Source organism: Poecilia reticulata, chromosome 14 (genome assembly GCF_904066995.2).
Source record: "Poecilia reticulata chromosome 14, P_reticulata-male-v2, whole genome shotgun sequence".
NCBI lineage: Eukaryota > Metazoa > Chordata > Actinopteri > Cyprinodontiformes > Poeciliidae > Poecilia > Poecilia reticulata.
Genome location: NC_088843.1, coordinates 14,471,176 through 14,488,305, shown reverse-complemented (window position 1 = coordinate 14,488,305; position 17,130 = coordinate 14,471,176). Strand labels below are relative to the sequence as shown.

Sequence of the window (17,130 nt, the reverse complement as noted above, 5' to 3'; positions counted from 1 at the left end):
TCGGTGTCTCTGATGGTTGCGCAGAACCCCATGAGATTTTTTTTAACGCTCATATACCACAAGTTCCACTCAACCATTTTCCTTTATTCGTTTATTTTTGCTAACAAGGATGGGTTACGACAGGGAAGCTTCATTGACTTGAAAACGTGTCGAGTAAAAACAGTTGCTTGTTACTTCACAGAGACATGAACATGACCTCACCGCAGGGTTCAGTCAGAAGCAGCTCGTCTCCTTGTTAATCTGTCTTTCTGTCAGATCGCTTTAGGCTTGTTTTCCATTTGTCCGATAACCAGCCCCCTCCTGCCTCTCCTCCCTTGCCCATGCCCTCACCACAATCATCTGCTCCCCCACTGGTATTGCACTCCCACATCCATTCCCTTTGGATTCTCCTGAAGGAATGCTAGTCCCGTTTGAAGGGTTCATTTGGAGTTTGTGTGGGAAACCCACAGTATTGGCTGCCATCACTGCTCCCCCACATCATAGCAGCAGTTGAGCACACTCCTGCATTCCTGCTCCTGTTGATGCCTATCAAGACTTTGGGGTCAACACAAACACAGCTGAGCTGGATAAGGAAATTCTAATTTTCAGCAAAAAGAAAAAGCTGCGAAAGACTTCAAGATTTTCCAGTTGGCAGTAATTTGCAAAGAATTTGCTTGATTTGAAGCTGCTTTGTGCTTCCATTTTATCCCATCTGGTCCGTTGCGGTGTTTGATCCAGTCTGTCAAAGGGACTTTTATTAACTATCCTTAAAAATAATATCCCTTGTACTGGCCTCAGTAATTTAGGTCAGAGGTTTGGCCCATTCCCAAACAGAAAAAGAAAGAATATCCCACCCCTCTTCAGTGTTATTTTTTTTGTCTTGGTGGATTGTGGAGCCAAAGGACCCCACGGAGTTCAGGAAACGCAGCTAGCTGCTCATTTAGGCCATTTCTTTGGATTTTGTATGGGAGTTGTGTTTTGCCAATGGTTGCAGCGATTGATTTTATGGATAAGTAGCACCCTGGTTCATAGATGAAAGATCCCACCTCTGGTCTGCTGTGGAATGCAAAGATTTACGGCCCTTCTTGTTAAGAAACCACGCTCAGGCTCTGGCTCCATCTCTGCTTTTTCCACCCTTCCAATGACGTGCCACCCTTCTTAAGTGAGCGGCTACACTGCTCTTCAAGTTGGTTGTAAACCTTCGTTAAAAGCAGTAGTAGAACTAGACATTATCTGCAGGGAAGAGAGAGCCTTTTCTTAGATGTCCACTCCAGACACAGAGCCCAGGGTTTTTCTGAGAGGAACATCTGGCTCCCATTAAAACCTCCTCCTCCTCAAGCTGCTAACATCATCCCCCCCTCTACTATTAAGTTTCCTTTCAGAATCTTTGCTTATATCTTCATTCATTCTCCCACCCACCTTTTTCTGAGTCCTCATTCTCTCCGCCTACTCCGACCAAACAGCTTCCTACTACCTCCTCCCCTCTTTCCTCACCTCCAGTATCCTGTTCCCCTCTTTCGTTGCTGCAACAGTCTGCTCTGCTTTCTGTGGTATCATGATGCGTGTGGACTGCATCTGGGGGCTCCTCTTGCTCCTGTCTCTTAGTTTGGGATGGACAAAGGCTCAGGAGACCAATTACACCAGGTAAGGTTTGGCGTCTGGTTGGAAAGGCACTGGAAAGATTTGCAAGTCATGTGTAATTATTTGAACGGTTGTGTGTTCATTTGAGGAATCATATGAGAGACAAGTTCAAATAAGTGATCAGATTTGCTTTTTCAAGTATTTTTGGGGGGTTTCATTGATGGATTTCGAGGCACATTGGGAGGTAAGTAGAGTTCGGACTAGCTCGGATGCTAATTCTCATGCCTTTGTCGGAGGGGGTCAAATCAAATAAACTTGGCACTTGCTTTGGAAAATACTCAGCAGCCAGAGTGCTTCACTGGGGGTCCGAAGTTTGAGCCAGAACTGAGCAAAAACATGCTGCTATGCGGCATGTCATCATCTAGGCAGAGACATTCTCTTGACCTCCTTGGAGCGCTGTCCGTGTGGAATGTAGCTAATTAACAAGATCAGCTCTCGATGTTGTGAATTGTCAGTCGGCTGTAAAACTGGATCGTCAGTTTTAAAACAGACGTCAGTTACTTCTTTATGTGCTCTCTCTAAACCCTGCTGCTTCTCAAGATGTAGTGGCTGCTTTTTCTGTGTCGCCAGACCATCCCAGCTGTCTAGCGTTGATTGCAACACATATTTTCCATGGCATCATTCTGATGAGCTTCTGATTAAGAGTTGCAAGAAAGTGTATTAAGGAGTCCATACGCATTAACTGAAGATCAAATCACTGAATCAAGTCTCAGAGGTTCTCAGTGAAATCTGGCCAACAAAAAAACATCATAAATACTAAAGAACACAGCAGTCGGGACAAGGATAAAGTCGTGAAAATGCAGATGTAGGACGTAAAACAATATGGGGGGTCATTTTCAGCAGAAACAGAGAAACCAGTCAGAGCTGAGGGTGAGATGAATGATGCTTAAAACAGAGCAATCCTGGAAGAAAACCTACATGACGCTGAAAAAGACTTGAAACTGTTGAAGGAGGGTCATCTCTCGGCAGGACAGAGCCCCTAAACATACAGCCAAAGTTTCAAAGCTTAAGCAGAGCTCATGTTAGAATGGCCGCAGTCGAGACTTGTCTATCCAATCTGAAGAAGCTGGAGCTAGTTTGCAAAGAATGGACAAAAATTTAATGCATAATGAAAAATCTTTACTCAATTGTTGCTCAACTCCATAAAATCCCTTAACAGTGCAGAAGGGGACAAATAAAGTTTATGGTTGTAATGTCATAAAAGGTCTGACAGATCCTTTTTGAGTCCAGCAACTCCCTGGCCTTGCTTAGGCTGCCTAACATTTCTGAACACCATCACCGACTCATGGAATCGACGTCGGTTCTCCCTGTTAGCCATGTGGGGTGGACTCTGAACAGTACGAGTGCATACCTAAAATCCCTTCAGAACAGGATACATCTGGACTTGGCTGATCTGCTGACCTTTATCTACTGCTCCAGAGACCAGTCCTTGCGGTTCAGAGCATGTAGGCATCTAATAAAAGATTTATTGCAGAAATAAATCATAAGCAAGAGTTTATTAACATTTTTGTGATTTTTTTTTAATTTCCTACACTATAATGCACAGAGTGCTTAATTTAACCAATGTCTATGCAAGGTTTTTCAGTGGAGCTTTGTGAGTAACACTCCCACAGAGGATGAAAGCCCTGCTGCTGCAGTGAGTCCAAATTCAAGTCCAGACTTGTTTAGTTTGCTCGGTGTCATTCCTCTCTGCCCCATTTCCCACACACAGCTAGCTTTTTAAATAGAGACGTCCAACAATCCGAGACAAAAGATAAGCAATCCTCTTGGATTGAAAATATTATATCCAACTTTGGCGATTCAAGCGAGAACAAAGGATTCTTTTTAGATAACATATTTTGGATAAACTCCTAAAATTGTTTTTGAGACTCCAATAAAATAAACGTTAGTATGAGTATGTGTTTAAGTGTTGTGGGGCTGTTATTTCCCATGCAAGCCAAATCGTTTTGTTCTACATCATTGATGGAAAAATTCCCCCCAAATATCATAAGTTACAGAATCAGCAATTCCTCGATGATAGAAGATGCTGACCTGCTTCTAAAAGAATTTCAAAAACAGAAACTAGATGTAGGACTGTAACTAAACAAGTGTTAACAGAACTTATCTTGTCTTAAACTTAGATGCTTTTTTGTCTAATCAACCCCATTCAGATTTTATTGGGGGAGGGATAAGAAGCATACATTAAAAAAAAAAGTCTCACTGACTCCCTTATTGCAGGCCTGTGTTCTACTGCGGAGGAGACCTGGTTGCTGAGTCAGGCTTTGTTGGCAGCGAGGACTTCCCCAGCTTCTACAAACCCAACAGCAAATGCACCTGGCGCATCACTGTGAGTCACTCTCCGAACACTGGCTCTCTCACAACCAGCTCCTCTCATTCACAAACGGTTCATCTGGTTTCCAGGTCCCAGAGGGAAACGTGGTCACGCTCTCCTTCCGCATTTTTGACCTGGAGGCTGACTCCCAGTGTCGCTACGACTATCTGGATATCTACAACGGCCACTCCAACTTGGTGCAAAAACTAGGTCGGTTCTGTGGAACTTTCCGGCCCGGCACTCAGGTATCGACCACAAACACCATGATGCTGGAGATGGTGACTGACGAAGGAACCCAGGCCAGAGGGTTTTTGGCTCATTTCAGTGGAACAAAACCTTACGTCAATGGTTTGTAGTTGCATTTTTTGGAAGGATTGAGGATTCTTTTTTTTCCACTCTCAGGTTTTATTTAAAAAAATAAAATAAAAATTAGGGGTAGTGTTAGGTTATTGCAGAAACTGAAAGTCTAGATGAAAACACAATTTTCAGGAACTTAGCAGAGACACGCCAAGCAAAAACAAAGAGTATCTTTTGAGAAAACTGAAAGACTTCTGAATTTTACTAAACACCTTCTGCTAAAGATTTAGCATGATGATGGAAGGAGATGCATCAACAGCTGACTGCATAACTTAGTCACATGAAGTAAGCTAGTTTGGAAGAAACTCCAAAATTCCTCCAGAAAAGTTGTGTTTTAACCCAGTTCCATAATAGACCCGTATCTTTAATGATCATGATTTCAATTAGCACGTGACACGCAGTCAGCCTGGTTCCAGGCCTAACCTTCAACTCATCGTCTCAGGGGAGCAGTCCTGTGGGGGGAAGATGACAAAATCCCAGGGAGAGATCAAGACACCCAACTGGCCAGACAGGAAGTACCCACCAGGAACCACCTGCTCCTGGCTCATCACTGTGGAGCCCGACAGAGTTAGTGGCGCACTCATTCACCGCATGTAATTACTGTTTGAGCGAGCATACATATGAGAGAGGCTGGGGGCAGCTACACATGGTAATGGAGAAGAAAATGTTGTTCAACTTGTGATATTAGCCAGTTTTTCTCCAACTGCAACCTAAAAATCTCATTTGGCCACCATATATGTATATTCGGAGTATTTCTGCATCATTAACAGTGCAAAAACAAAATCTTACCCATTTTTTTTTCTAGTTTCTAGTATAACATGACCCAGGTTAGAAATGAAAAGGTCTGCCAATGGAACTGGTATGTTTTTAGATCAAGATTAAAGGATCTTGATCCAACCCTAACCCCTAACCCCTAACCCTACCACTTATAAGTAACTTATCTTGCTAAAAAATTACTTGTAAGTAAGTTTTGCATTAAAACGCACAGATACACAAATCACCTCCATGTTTACGTTTGTTTCTGGTTACCAGGTGATCCAGGTGAAGTTTGACAAATTCGTTCTGGAGGCTGACACCTACTGCCGGTTTGACTATGTGGCCTTTTTTAACGGCGGAGAGAGAGATAATTCTCGCCTGATTGGAAAATACTGCGGCGATCAGACACCTCAGTAAGGCGCCGTACTTCAACGCCTGGACTTCGATGCAGCAAAACGTCGCTCCGTTATTCTAAATCTTTGCTCCGTCTCCTGTTCAGACCCATCATCACCAGTGGCAACGAGCTGCTGGTCCAGTTTGTGTCTGACCTCAGCGTGACATCCGATGGATTCTTCGCCTACTATACCAGCATCCCCCAAGGTTCTGAGCCCCCGATCGACAAGTCAAGGCCTCGTGTCGGCTCTGCCCCCTCGGGGCGTCCAGTCAGACCTGCCCGACCTGAGCGACCAGCCATCACTACACAGGCCCCCATCCCCACCACTACCGCTGCCCCCAAATACGTGCCACCTCCCCGTGTCTCACCCACAAGGCGAGTGCCAAATCGGAACAAGCCAGGTGGGTGAAGATGTGTGCACACATTTCAGAAGGCTCCCAATACTATTCAATTCATTTTTTTTCATGTGTATTTCTTTGAATTTCTAGGTCCTCAGAAGCCACCGTGTCCCAGAGTCTGCAAGAGAGCTGGAACCATCAAGACCAGTTTCTGCTCTAGTGAATTTGGTATGTCTCCTGCTGGTGTCATAAGTTATTTGCACTCCTGGTAAACATATATTCATGATTGCATAAATTTACTTGAATTAAAAGCTCCATTTTTTTCCAAGATGATGTGTTTTAATTGAACACTGTGTTGTTTCTCAGTGATAACTGGAACCGTCACCTCTTTGGCCCCCGGGTCCCGAGCCAGCGTTACCATGAACGTCTCCCTCATTAAGGCCTACAAATCAGGGAGACTGACCATCACGCAGGCTGGAGAGACCATGTCGGTGAAGCTGGTGTCACAGTGCAAGAGGTGTCCTTTGGTTCGCCGAGGTACGAAAACCGCTTGAATTCATTTACATGAACTTTCCTCTGCGTTTTTGTCTGGAAGTGACGAGAAAACGTGAACCTGGATATTTTGTCTCACCTGTTCTGTTTAGGCGCCAACTACATCATCATGGGTCAGGTGGATGAAGAGGGACGTGGCATCTTGGTGCCTGGTGCATTCACTGCTCCATACAAAGTTGCACACCACAAACTACTGATGAATATCAACAACCAGCCATGTTAAGACCAAAAACGTCCCGACAGTTCAGAGTGAACTATAAAGACACAATATAACAAAACAGTTGAACTTTATTTTATATACAACCTTAAAATATATATATATTATTTTGTAAAAACACCCACTGAACCTGTTATTTGTAATGCATATGCATATATTTATAAATAAAGGTTTTAAATCACGTTTAACACTTCTGAGTGGTCGTCCATAATGTGTTTGCTAAAGTGTTTACTTTGTCTCCACCTTGTGGACATCCAGTGTAATGTAATTGTTTTAGTAATACTAAAAAATATTTAATCATACTCAACGTGAAACAGGGAGGGGAAAAAAATCAGTATTGCTTTAAAATAGTTTGTATTTATGTCACATGTCATAATTGCTAATGCAACCTATTAATGATAGTCTGTAATCAGCCTTGGCTAATGATGATGTAAAGAAGTGTACAGTTAGATCAAAAATAGTAATAATGTGGTGCAAATTCTTAAGAAAAAACAAAAAACATTCTATGAAGACCTAAATAACCCAGGACTAAACTTTCTTTAACACCACCAGATGTTAACATCGCAACAAAAGTGATCAAATGTTTGCTTGGTCAATTTTCTGTGGCGTAACAATAATTCCTGGCAAAAATCCTTCACATATGTAGAAAAAATGCATTTTTGTGATGAGCAGTTGAGTATATGGGTTGAACCCCGGATTATTTTCCCATCTCGTCACACTGCTTCTATAAAAAGTTATGCGGTATTAGCAGAAAGGTTATGACTTTTTTATATATATATTTTACTGCAAACCAGAAATATATTGACAAATTCAGCTTTGTGCCAGTATTGCTGTTACATTAAAATGTTGGGGTTGTATCTTGACAAAATATGACATTTTCTTATGACTGATTATGTTGCTGAAATCTGAATATGTATTGTGCTTCCAAAATTTGATTTGACTTATGCTGCTCGATAAAACCCAAAAAGAAAGCCTCAGATTTCTTCATAATGAGACTCTTTAGGCAGAGTAGTCGTCTTGTGATTGAAAGGTTTGATTCGGTTCGATTTCAGCCTCCTCGAATCACACGTCGATGCATAAACGTGTGTGCATTTGTGAATGTGAATGGGTGAATGTGACTGTAGTGTAAAGCGCTTTAAGTGGCCAAAATGGTTGGAAAAGACTTATTTAAGTTCAGTCCATTTAACGCAACAGATCCAATTTCCAATTTTTTTCCCCCTACTTCTAAAGAAGAAATTATAAATGACAGAAAATATTTTCAAAATTGTAGCTTTTCCCTAATATCCAGTCGTAAAATTGACCAGAATTCAACAGGTTGTGCTTGTCAAAAAAAAAAAAGATGATACATCTTGGGCGTGATGACGTCACTTTGAGCAATGGAAACCCATCAGGTGTAAAAAAATAAAATCCAGACTTTCCAAAAATGTAATCTTCATAAACCAAAATTTAAATTAATTGATGAAATCGTTTTATTGCCCGGCACTAATTTCACCAAAATGGTTGAAATTTAGTCAACTCTACGCCTTCTCATTCAATCTGCTCACACTTCTGTACAAACCTCAAAGCTCTGCAGATAAATGCTCATTTTATTGTAAAACAGGTATAAAACACTTTCCATAAACGGTATGCTTATGCGACAATGACAACACAAATACAATATAAAAGCAAAAACAAAACGAAAAAAGAATCAATACAAAGGATGAGATATTTGGGGGGGTTATTTTGCTCACAGCTACTCTGCCCATCCATCTTCTACTCCTAAACCCAAACGCTGCCCTTTCCATCCCTTTCCTTTCCTTCCTTTTGGCCACAGCAGCCCCCTGCGTCAGGCCCTCGTTGGCGCGAGGTGGGCAGGTTCTTGTAGACGGCACGGCTGTAGGGTATGAAGCACATGCCGAGCTGCAGGTGCCGAGCCAGGCGGCAGTAGGCGGCGAGCGCCAACACCAGCAGAGGGGTCAGCAGCAGGAAGCCCACCACCAGAAGAGCCACGCAGCTGGTGTCGTCCAGCAGGTCGTCTGAGCAGTACAAGGACGTTCCATGGGGCTGCACCTGGAGAGATGAGGAGCAGATGAAGATATAAGAAAAAGAAAACGTAGATGAAAAATCTCCCACTCGGTCAATGCAAACGGCTGGAATCGGCTGGAATTTCTGCTTTGCTTTTAGTGTAATTTGACACTCCTCAACGCACTGAGCGAAGAAGCTCGAGCTGCATGTCACAGCTGCAAGACGTTAAAAGTTCAGCTCCAGAAAGTTCCAGCGAGATCCGAGAAAACAATATCAAATCCCTGGGAAAACAAAAAAACACACACCTTCTTCTTTTCTGTCAAAACAAGTCACTGCATGATTTAAGTTCAAGTCCTTACTGTGGAGTGGCAGAGGAATCCGAACGTGATCATGACCAGAGCCGGGGTCAGGATGACGCCGAAGATGATGCTGGCCAGTCCACCGTTGATGAGCGCGATGATGAGGTTCTGCGCCGTCACCAGCACAGAGCAGGCCCAGCAGTCCAGAGAGCCCCTCAGCTCCAGGGGGCCGCCCGGGGCCTCATAAGGGGGCGGCACCACGAGCGCCGACCCGGCTCTGGAGGAGGGCCGGGCCTCAGACGTCGTCTTTTCCAGCGTCCCGTTCCGTGACAGGCTCATCGTCTCTGCTGTGTGTCCTGCGGCAAAACGGTGTCATCAGCCCGGAAATGTAAAAAAAAAAAAAAAATGATACAGGTTGTTTCGCTGTTGGAAATCAGCCTTTTTAAAAAAAAAAAAAAAAAAAAAAAGTGAGTCCCTGGTAAAAAAAAAAAAAAGTATCTACACCCTTTGATCTCTTCTGATTTTTTTCAAATAATTGCAAGAAAATTTGAATAAAAGGCTACTGCATGATGCTGCAAGTACCATGTTCAGTAGCAGGGATGATGTGTTCATGGTGATGTGCAGTGTTAGTTTCTCTCCCCCAAAAAATATAATTTTGTACCAAAGTGCCCTCTTCCAGATCAGAGGGTCTGAAACTGCAGACTTTTAGATGTATAAATCATCAACAGTTGGACTCTAAAGAATGAAAAATTGTGAGACACATAGAAGAGCTAATATTGAGATTAATAGACACACAGGCCACTTCTGAAAGAAATTGGTTGCACTGCATGTTAGTTGGAGGAATTAGAGTAAGGGACTGGAAATGCACACCACACCTTTCAGATTGTTATTGTAAGAAATGTGGATTGACTCTACCTTTTTTTGTTTTTCTTTTGCAGATTCATCTATTTGCAGATGTTTCTATATAACGTAACTCCAAATATTGGCAGAAAATTTGGCTAATTCTAATTTTTTTTTCACTCTCCACAAAGAAAATGCCGCTTGGTAAACTGAAACAACTCAGTGTAAATCTACTTACAGGTGCTTAGCAAAGCAGCCAATCCAGGGATTGCTTTTTATTATTTTACTTTCTGTCTAGTACCAAAGTAGTTTCCAGTGTGCACATTAATGCATATTAAGGTATATCTGCTGTTTGAACTATTAACATAGGCAGTTAAAAGCCATTATAGAGGGGCTCTCAAGTCTTTGTTGATTTTAGCCATTCAGGGAGTCCCTATGTATCCCTAATACATTCCTCCACCGTATTCTTTTTCTTCTGACATAATTGAGTTCCAGCATGTGTTTGTCTATCACTTAAAATTCCCAATGAAAGACACTGAAGCTGTTGCTGTTTAAGTGAAAATTTTAGGGGCTGCAGGGTTTCCTCTTGTGTTTCCCGATTAAGTCTCAGTAGATATCTATCCATTTTCTTGACACCCTTATCCCTCAGTGGGGTCGGGAGGGTTGCTGGTGCCCATCTCCAGCTGACGTTCTGGGCGAGAGGCGGGGTCACCCTAGACAGGTCGCCAGTCTGTCGCAGGGTAACACAGAGACACACAGGACACACAACCATGCACACACACACTCACACCTAGGACAATTTAGACAGACCAATTAACCTGACAGTCATGTTTTTGGACTGTGGGAGGAAACCGGAGTACCCGGAGAAAACCCACGCATGCACAGGGAGAACATGCAAACTCCATGCAGAAAGACCCTAGGCCGGGAATCGAAGGCAACAGCTCTACCAACTGCGCCACTGTGCAGCCCTCTCAGTAGATAATTGTGTCCAATTTCTTTTGATAAAAAAAAAAAAAAGAAGTCTTCTCAGGCTGATTTTCTGCACACACACACACACACACACACACACACACACACACACCTACACACACACACACACACACACACACACACACACACACACACACACACGCACACACGCACACACACACAAAGCTCTGATGAAGGGTCTGAGCCATTAAGTAATTGCTTCTTAAATAGCGTGATGAAACGTGCGGAACGTCAACACAGATAAATGGATGACGCTTCATGTGGAGGAAATGGGCTTCGATGACTCCACCCACCGAAAAACTTCAGGATGACCATCAACCCAAGAACAATGAGCCATAAGCAACAATAACGGAGCAAACCGCCAATCACCAGAGTTACATTCAAACTTTATGTTTTAGTATTTCTCTGTTCAGATACTGTTTGCACACATTTTATGTCTCAGAAAAAAATAAATAAGAGTGAAACAATTTTTAACCATTGTTACTATGCTTAATAATTAATTTTAAGCTTGTGTTTAATCAGCTGCCTAACTCTGCTTTCTCCATTTGGTTTAGAGTTAAATCAGTCATTGAACACTTGGGTTTTCGTCTTTGTATTGACATAAAATCTGACGATCCACAAACCTAAAAAGCTTCAGATCCTGGTGTTCGTCTTGAACGTCCACATTTCACCCTCCTGAGAAGTTTTCCCGCTTGCCTTTTGATGCCGTCGTTCATCTCCACAACTAACTCAGAATGCAGAAAGTATCCCATCCCCTCTGTACTCACCGTTCGAGAAGCTCAGACGTAGAGAGGTCTCGAGAATTTCCTCCTGATCTACACCTCCTCTCTTCAGATCTCCAGGGCGTTCAACAAACGAAGGTTGGGTTTCTAATCCCTGACTCCTTGTTTTTTCTTCTTGCACATATGTTGACCAGTTGTTCTAGAAAATGTCTATATTCTGCCTCAGACCTGCCACGGAGTGACTCAGAAACAAGCTCTGAATAGTTGGAGGAAAGTGTGCTTTCCCAGCAGCTTCAGCGCTTCCTTCCCTGACATGCTGCTTCCTCACTCTGCCTCCAGTTTAAGATACGAGACGAGTCGGGAAGCCTGTATCCTGTGTTGCCTTCGGCGCAAATGCAGTGTGAGACCAGGCTGGGGCTGTATTAATGGCAGCAGTAGGAGCCCAGGTGGGGTGGGTTGGCAGTGGGGGGTGGGGGCTTGGGGGGGCTGCCGGGGTCTGTGATAACCCCTGGAACCGGAGGGGGGGTTTGGGGAGTAACAGTGTTTATTTGGATAGATTAGAGAAGTCCAGAGTAGGCCGTCCAATACATAACCATTTACACTCTCCCTGAGCACTTTCTCATTTTCCTCTTGTCAGATACTGATAAGGCTGCTGTGGAAGTGCAACAACTGTGCAGGGTTTTCACTTTGCTCTTTCATGCCAAGGCATTAAGAAATGCACATTTCTGATTGCAGCGATGCACTGATCAAAGGATCTACAACTACATCCCGCTCTGCGACAAAACAGAAGAGGGCAGCGGCTTTAAGCCAGACTGGCTTCAGATGTGTTTCGCAGGCAGGCATGGCAGAGATTTGGCCCCTGACCCCTGTGATGAAAAACAGACCTCAGCTTTCAGCAAATATAAGGAAATGAGGATGGGGGGGGGAGTACTCTGGCTAATTTCGGAGGGGCTGAAGGAGGGAAGAAAGGCGTCATGGGACCGATAAGAAATCAGATGGGCTCAGTTCAAAGCGTAAAAGTGGTAAGTTTTTTTTTTTTTTCATCTTAATTTAGAGATCTGAGTTTATTTACTTACCACATGGAGAGTTATGTAAAGACCCTGGAGAGAATAAGAATAGGTGCTTCATGGTACAGAGAGCAATGATCAAAAGGGACCATGACACTAAGGCTCCAGGGTCGGGATGTGGGAGCAGTCGACTGTGTACTGGCTGTCAACAATGCCACAGTTGTGTGTTGTTTGTGTGAGGATGTCAGTCTCTGAGTGAGCTGGTGGAGGAAGAGGAGTCTTCCTGTCCTTGGAGTCGGGATATCCGCAGCTTTGTCCTCACGTTATGTCCACTTTGCAATGCTGATGCGTCTGCAGGTTTGGTAAAGTCACGTCCTCATATGTGGAATTGTGAGACAGGAGGAAGTGACTCCCCACTTAATTCTCTGTGGAGCAGTAAAGTTTATGGGTGATTGCTGGAACAGTTGCTATTTGTACTGCCCTATGCTGACTGGCAACTTCAAGGCGGCGCATGAGGAAACCTTTTGAGTCAGTGATTATATTTGTTCATGACATTCTCAGTTTTACTTGGAAAATATTTCTGAACCAAACGGATAATCTCGAACTGTGAAATAGTGGAAAATTCTAGAACTGTGATAGTTACTGGCTGCTCCGGTGGAGCCATCTAGTGGTCATTGGATGAACACAACGGAACAGAAGCACAACACAGACGCATAAAAAGATTTGTTTGCGACAATTCGGCTCAAATGTTAATCTAGAATATAATAATAACAAATAAGACTTAATATCTAAAGATAAACAAGATAGAGCTGGTGTTTCCCATTTTCCATGAATTCTAAATCTTTGAACAGTGACAATATGAGCTGGTTTGATTACAGTAGCAGATAATCACTGTAAGCACATGAATGAATAAATGATAAAAACTATTCATTAGGTTTTTTTAAAAAATGTCTTTATTAGTTTTCCTTCTCAGAACAAGTTCTAGATAATATTCTACCTCAGAGTCTGGAGATAATTTCTAAAAACTACAACATTGGAAAGAGGGTGTGAAAATTTGTAGGTTAGCATTTTATAGTTTAGGATTATTTGCTTATGAGATGAAATTTGAACACAGAAATGTGAAGTTAAGAACATGTTTTATTTTGATTTGTGCTCCGCTAAACGTCCATGCTTTAATTAACTTTATGGGACCCTTCGTACTAATAAAATGCTGCCATACTCTTCATTACATATCATGTAATTATTGGGATTAATGGATTACTCTAAGATGTTCTGACTGCTCCTTCACTTTGCCTGGTTTGGATATGGAAATAAAGACCTGACTACAGCTGAGGGACAAAATTGTCATGTCGGGACGCATTCAGTGCAGAGCGACATAAGAAATTTGAACCTGAAAATGTGGGATAAATCAATGTCTGTTATTTTCTTTTGAAGGCAATGCAATAATTTAAGGCATCATCCAATACCACCAATCTAGATGCAAGTGCTCAAGACGTTCTTCTGAATTTTTGATGTTGCTGACATTATCTCCACCTGGTGCCACATCATAGTTGTGACCGTGGTTTTGGTCGCCAATGTAGATGCAGATTTAGCTAAAGAGGAAAATAAAGTCTAAGGTACGCAGAGGTACAACATGTTCCTTAAATTGTACAATTTCAAGTTTTTTCTAAAACCACAATATGACCCAAATTTGAGAATCATTTGTCTTGAGTTACAAAGAGGTTTGTTTAAGACTTGAAAGAATATGTTGGTTTGAATATCAATTTGGTTTCTGAGAACCGTCGACCTCTGCCTGTGTGGCGTAAATTAGAAAAAATATTTATGCCACAAAAAAGTGATGATCAACACTTAAAAAAAAAAAAAAAAAAAAAAGCAATGAAAGCATCAAAGTTGAAGTGACCTGGCGGAAGAACGTAACCGGCAACAAAAAGCATAGAGTCGCTGCTGCATGGTTTATCAAAACATTTTAATTTCTTGAACAACAATACAGTATGTCACAGAAAAATCACAGAGGAATTAAGACAGGTCTGGCTCAGGTTTTCTTCTAAGTGACTTCTTTTGGAAACAGTGAGTGCAGCATAAATCAAACAAGTGAAAGTAGAAGGAGGTTGGGGGCGGGGGGTAAAGAAGAGCATCGTTACATCCTCCAAATAGTACTAATGAGGACAAGACACCAGGAACCTCGACGCCAATAAAAAGTCACATCCCTAAGAGTCTCTGCAAAAGTGTCAAGAGTTAACAACTACAGCTAATGCTTATCATAAAACCACTAATGCCACACGAGATTATGCATTTCATACAATGGAAGAAAGGTACAAAAGAAAAAAAAAATCTTGTATTGTTCTCTTAGTTACAGTACAAAGACATCATTCCATTTCTAGTAAACTGTGTTGAAATGGTTCTAAGCACCAGATGGTTGGATTGAGCTGAATCTTATGTCCATACATCAATATATGCTGCTTGATGAGGGGGCACCGAGGCAAGTAGGGGTCTAGCACCATGAATATTAAACTGCCCCCCTGATTGCACATCCCCTATCCACACACTATGACCATACTACACTTTTAAAATACCTTGTAGCCCCTTATCAAGTGAAGTATCCTTTGATATGCAATAAATATATAAGCAAACCACCATTTACAGTATAAATAATGTCACCATTTACAATTTATCATTTTCTCCATTATCCAAAAAAGAAAAAGAAAAAAAGAGAGAGAGAGAAAAACAAACAGAATAACTGACAACAAAAAAGAGGTATAAAAGTTGGGACGAATTTTCCCATTGCAGTAATTTAAACTAGAAGGAAACGGGATACTTTCAGCGTGTATTTAGAATATACCAATGACAACGAAGGAAAACTGAAACAAATGACAGCAACAAAAGCCGATTTTTTTTCTTTTTTTTTTTCTGTTGATTGAGAACAAAATTACACATGTTCTAATAAACCTGAAGCGGATACAGTATGTACAGAAAATGGTGTGCACAGACCGATGAGACCAGAGCTGAGCCCTGAAGCTTGGCATTCGTGGGCAAGTCATTATAATCGTTTTTAACGCCAGTGATACCACACCTCCATTTCAATGTGATATAGTTCCAGTTCCGTGAGCAAATCGATCAACCTTCGCTTAGGTCTTTGCAAAAAATACTGACCATTCGAGAGCACGTACAAACAGATAGCACCAGCAAATTGAGCTTCCTGTGGAAACTGTTTTGCTTAAATATCTATGAAGGATTGCTGATGTTGCATTTACATTTTATTGTCATAAAACAAGTAGTGTTGTATCTTGAAGTCATAATGAGCTGCACTATTTTTGATATAGTTTTGACAGGGACGTCCTGGGCACGGCCCGTTTAACACGGAGTAAGTATGCTAACGTTAGCTTAGCACGTCAACACACTGCGACACAAAAATACCGTCGAGAGTGTCCAACAGGGGAAACCTCCCCTGTTGAAGGTAGATTGTGAATGTGTTATGTCACATCTTGAGGAACAGATGGTGAAGCCAGACAAGGTTTAGCGAACATGTTTTCAGAACACTGTAGTATCTTTTGGCTAGCTGACCCATGTTGGAGATTTGCATTGAAGCCGCTCAGTGGAAACGCAAGTTGGGTAAAAAAGTCTGCCACTGCCAAGACAAACCGATCGGAGAATCTGCAATATTGAGTTGGAACTTATTAAGCATAAAAACAAATCTTAATCTAGAGATTACCAATCCTGTCACATTTCTTTGTAAGAGAAACGAGACATTGTTTTTACTATTCACTTTAGTTTGTCAAAGTTAGAAAAAGATTAACGTTTCCCAACAACAGATGCAATTTAGTGCGGAGAATCTTCCTTTGATCAAAATCCTGAATTTGTTAACCACCAGGTCTAACTTGGCATCGTCTGCATCTCATTTATCTGACGCCTGAGGAGAAAAATCTGCATCTACGAACCGATACTGATGGCGTGGCAGTAATTCTGAAGTCAGACATTTTTGATCAAAAGAGAGCAATGAATTATCGTTAATTAAATAATTGCATCGGTGCAGTTCTAGCCTTTGGCAGTGTGTGGAGCTGAATTGCACTAGGATGGAGATGCAGGATCTGTTCATCTGTTTGGCATCACTGGTTTTTGCATTAGAAGACTATGATTATTTATATCTTTGCACATGCTATTTTATGTTGCATTTCGCTGACGCTAACGTCAGTGTTCAGTAACCATCCCGCCTCTCCGCTCTCTGTCTCTGTCTATGCACACCACTGTGTCTCCCATATGTTCATTCACAATTTACAATTCTTTATTTTCTCTGTTACCTACAAACAATAAGATTTCAACAAAAGAGGTATAAAACCGGGACTCTTAAATTCCCCATTCCAAAAGTAAAAATGACAACTGTACGTCGGTTTTCTCTGCATGTTTTGTACAAATCACGTTTAACCGTCATCTCTGCTTGACTTGTTAAAAAGCGGACACAATAAAAAGTTACATTTTTTCTTTTTCCCTCCTCAACACAGTCGATTTCCAACTAAGAATGAAACCATATTAGTCCTCTAGTAAACCCGTATTTTAGAGAAACTGAGAAAAAATTTTTTTAATTTGAGCTAGTACTTGCGTAAAAACCTAATTTGTGTGTGTTTTATAAGCTAATTACCTCTAAATACAGTTCACAAGGCCAATGTGGTGTACTTCTAGGCTGGTAAAACTTTGTTAAGTATCTAATGAGAATAAATAGGATTGGTAT

The 17,130-nt window shown here is 41.8% G+C and overlaps 2 protein-coding genes across 3 annotated transcripts; one reads left to right on the top strand and one right to left on the bottom strand.

The window, feature by feature from the left end:
- The first annotated feature begins 603 nt into the window (after positions 1-603).
- On the top strand, positions 604-6,733 carry pcolcea (procollagen C-endopeptidase enhancer a). Its single transcript, XM_081615222.1, has 9 exons — positions 604-1,623; positions 3,838-3,946; positions 4,021-4,279; positions 4,731-4,855; positions 5,321-5,457; positions 5,544-5,839; positions 5,927-6,004; positions 6,143-6,313; positions 6,421-6,733. The coding sequence occupies exons 1-9, from the start codon at positions 1,535-1,537 to the stop codon at positions 6,549-6,551; spliced, it is 1,395 nt and encodes a 464-aa protein (XP_081471348.1). The 5' UTR covers positions 604-1,534; the 3' UTR covers positions 6,552-6,733.
- A 1,380-nt stretch (positions 6,734-8,113) lies between these two features.
- Positions 8,114-11,815, bottom strand: tmem88a (transmembrane protein 88 a). 2 transcript variants are annotated; one of them, XM_081615223.1, is made up of 3 exons: positions 11,446-11,815; positions 8,909-9,204; positions 8,114-8,594 (listed from the first exon to the last, which is right to left on the bottom strand). In XM_081615223.1, the coding sequence occupies exons 2-3, from the start codon at positions 9,185-9,187 to the stop codon at positions 8,304-8,306; spliced, it is 570 nt and encodes a 189-aa protein (XP_081471349.1). In that variant the 5' UTR covers positions 9,188-9,204; positions 11,446-11,815; the 3' UTR covers positions 8,114-8,303. The 2 variants fall into 2 exon arrangements, with proteins under 2 accessions (XP_081471349.1, XP_081471350.1); XM_081615224.1 differs by lacking the exon at positions 11,446-11,815 and adding an exon at positions 11,302-11,439.
- Positions 11,816-17,130: the final 5,315 nt, after the last annotated feature.

Coding starts and splice junctions, on each gene's coding strand:
- pcolcea (XM_081615222.1), top strand. CDS start 1,535: ATGATGCGTGTGGACTGCATCTGGGGGCTCCTCTTGCTCCTGTCTCTT. Junction 4,280..4,730: donor AACAAAACCTTACGTCAATG/GTTTGTAGTTGC, acceptor TCATCGTCTCAG/GGGAGCAGTCCTGTGGGGGG. Junction 4,856..5,320: donor TCACTGTGGAGCCCGACAGA/GTTAGTGGCGCA, acceptor TCTGGTTACCAG/GTGATCCAGGTGAAGTTTGA.
- tmem88a (XM_081615223.1), bottom strand. CDS start 9,187: ATGAGCCTGTCACGGAACGGGACGCTGGAAAAGACGACGTCTGAGGCC. Junction 8,595..8,908: donor GATTCCTCTGCCACTCCACA/GTAAGGACTTGA, acceptor TCATCTCTCCAG/GTGCAGCCCCATGGAACGTC.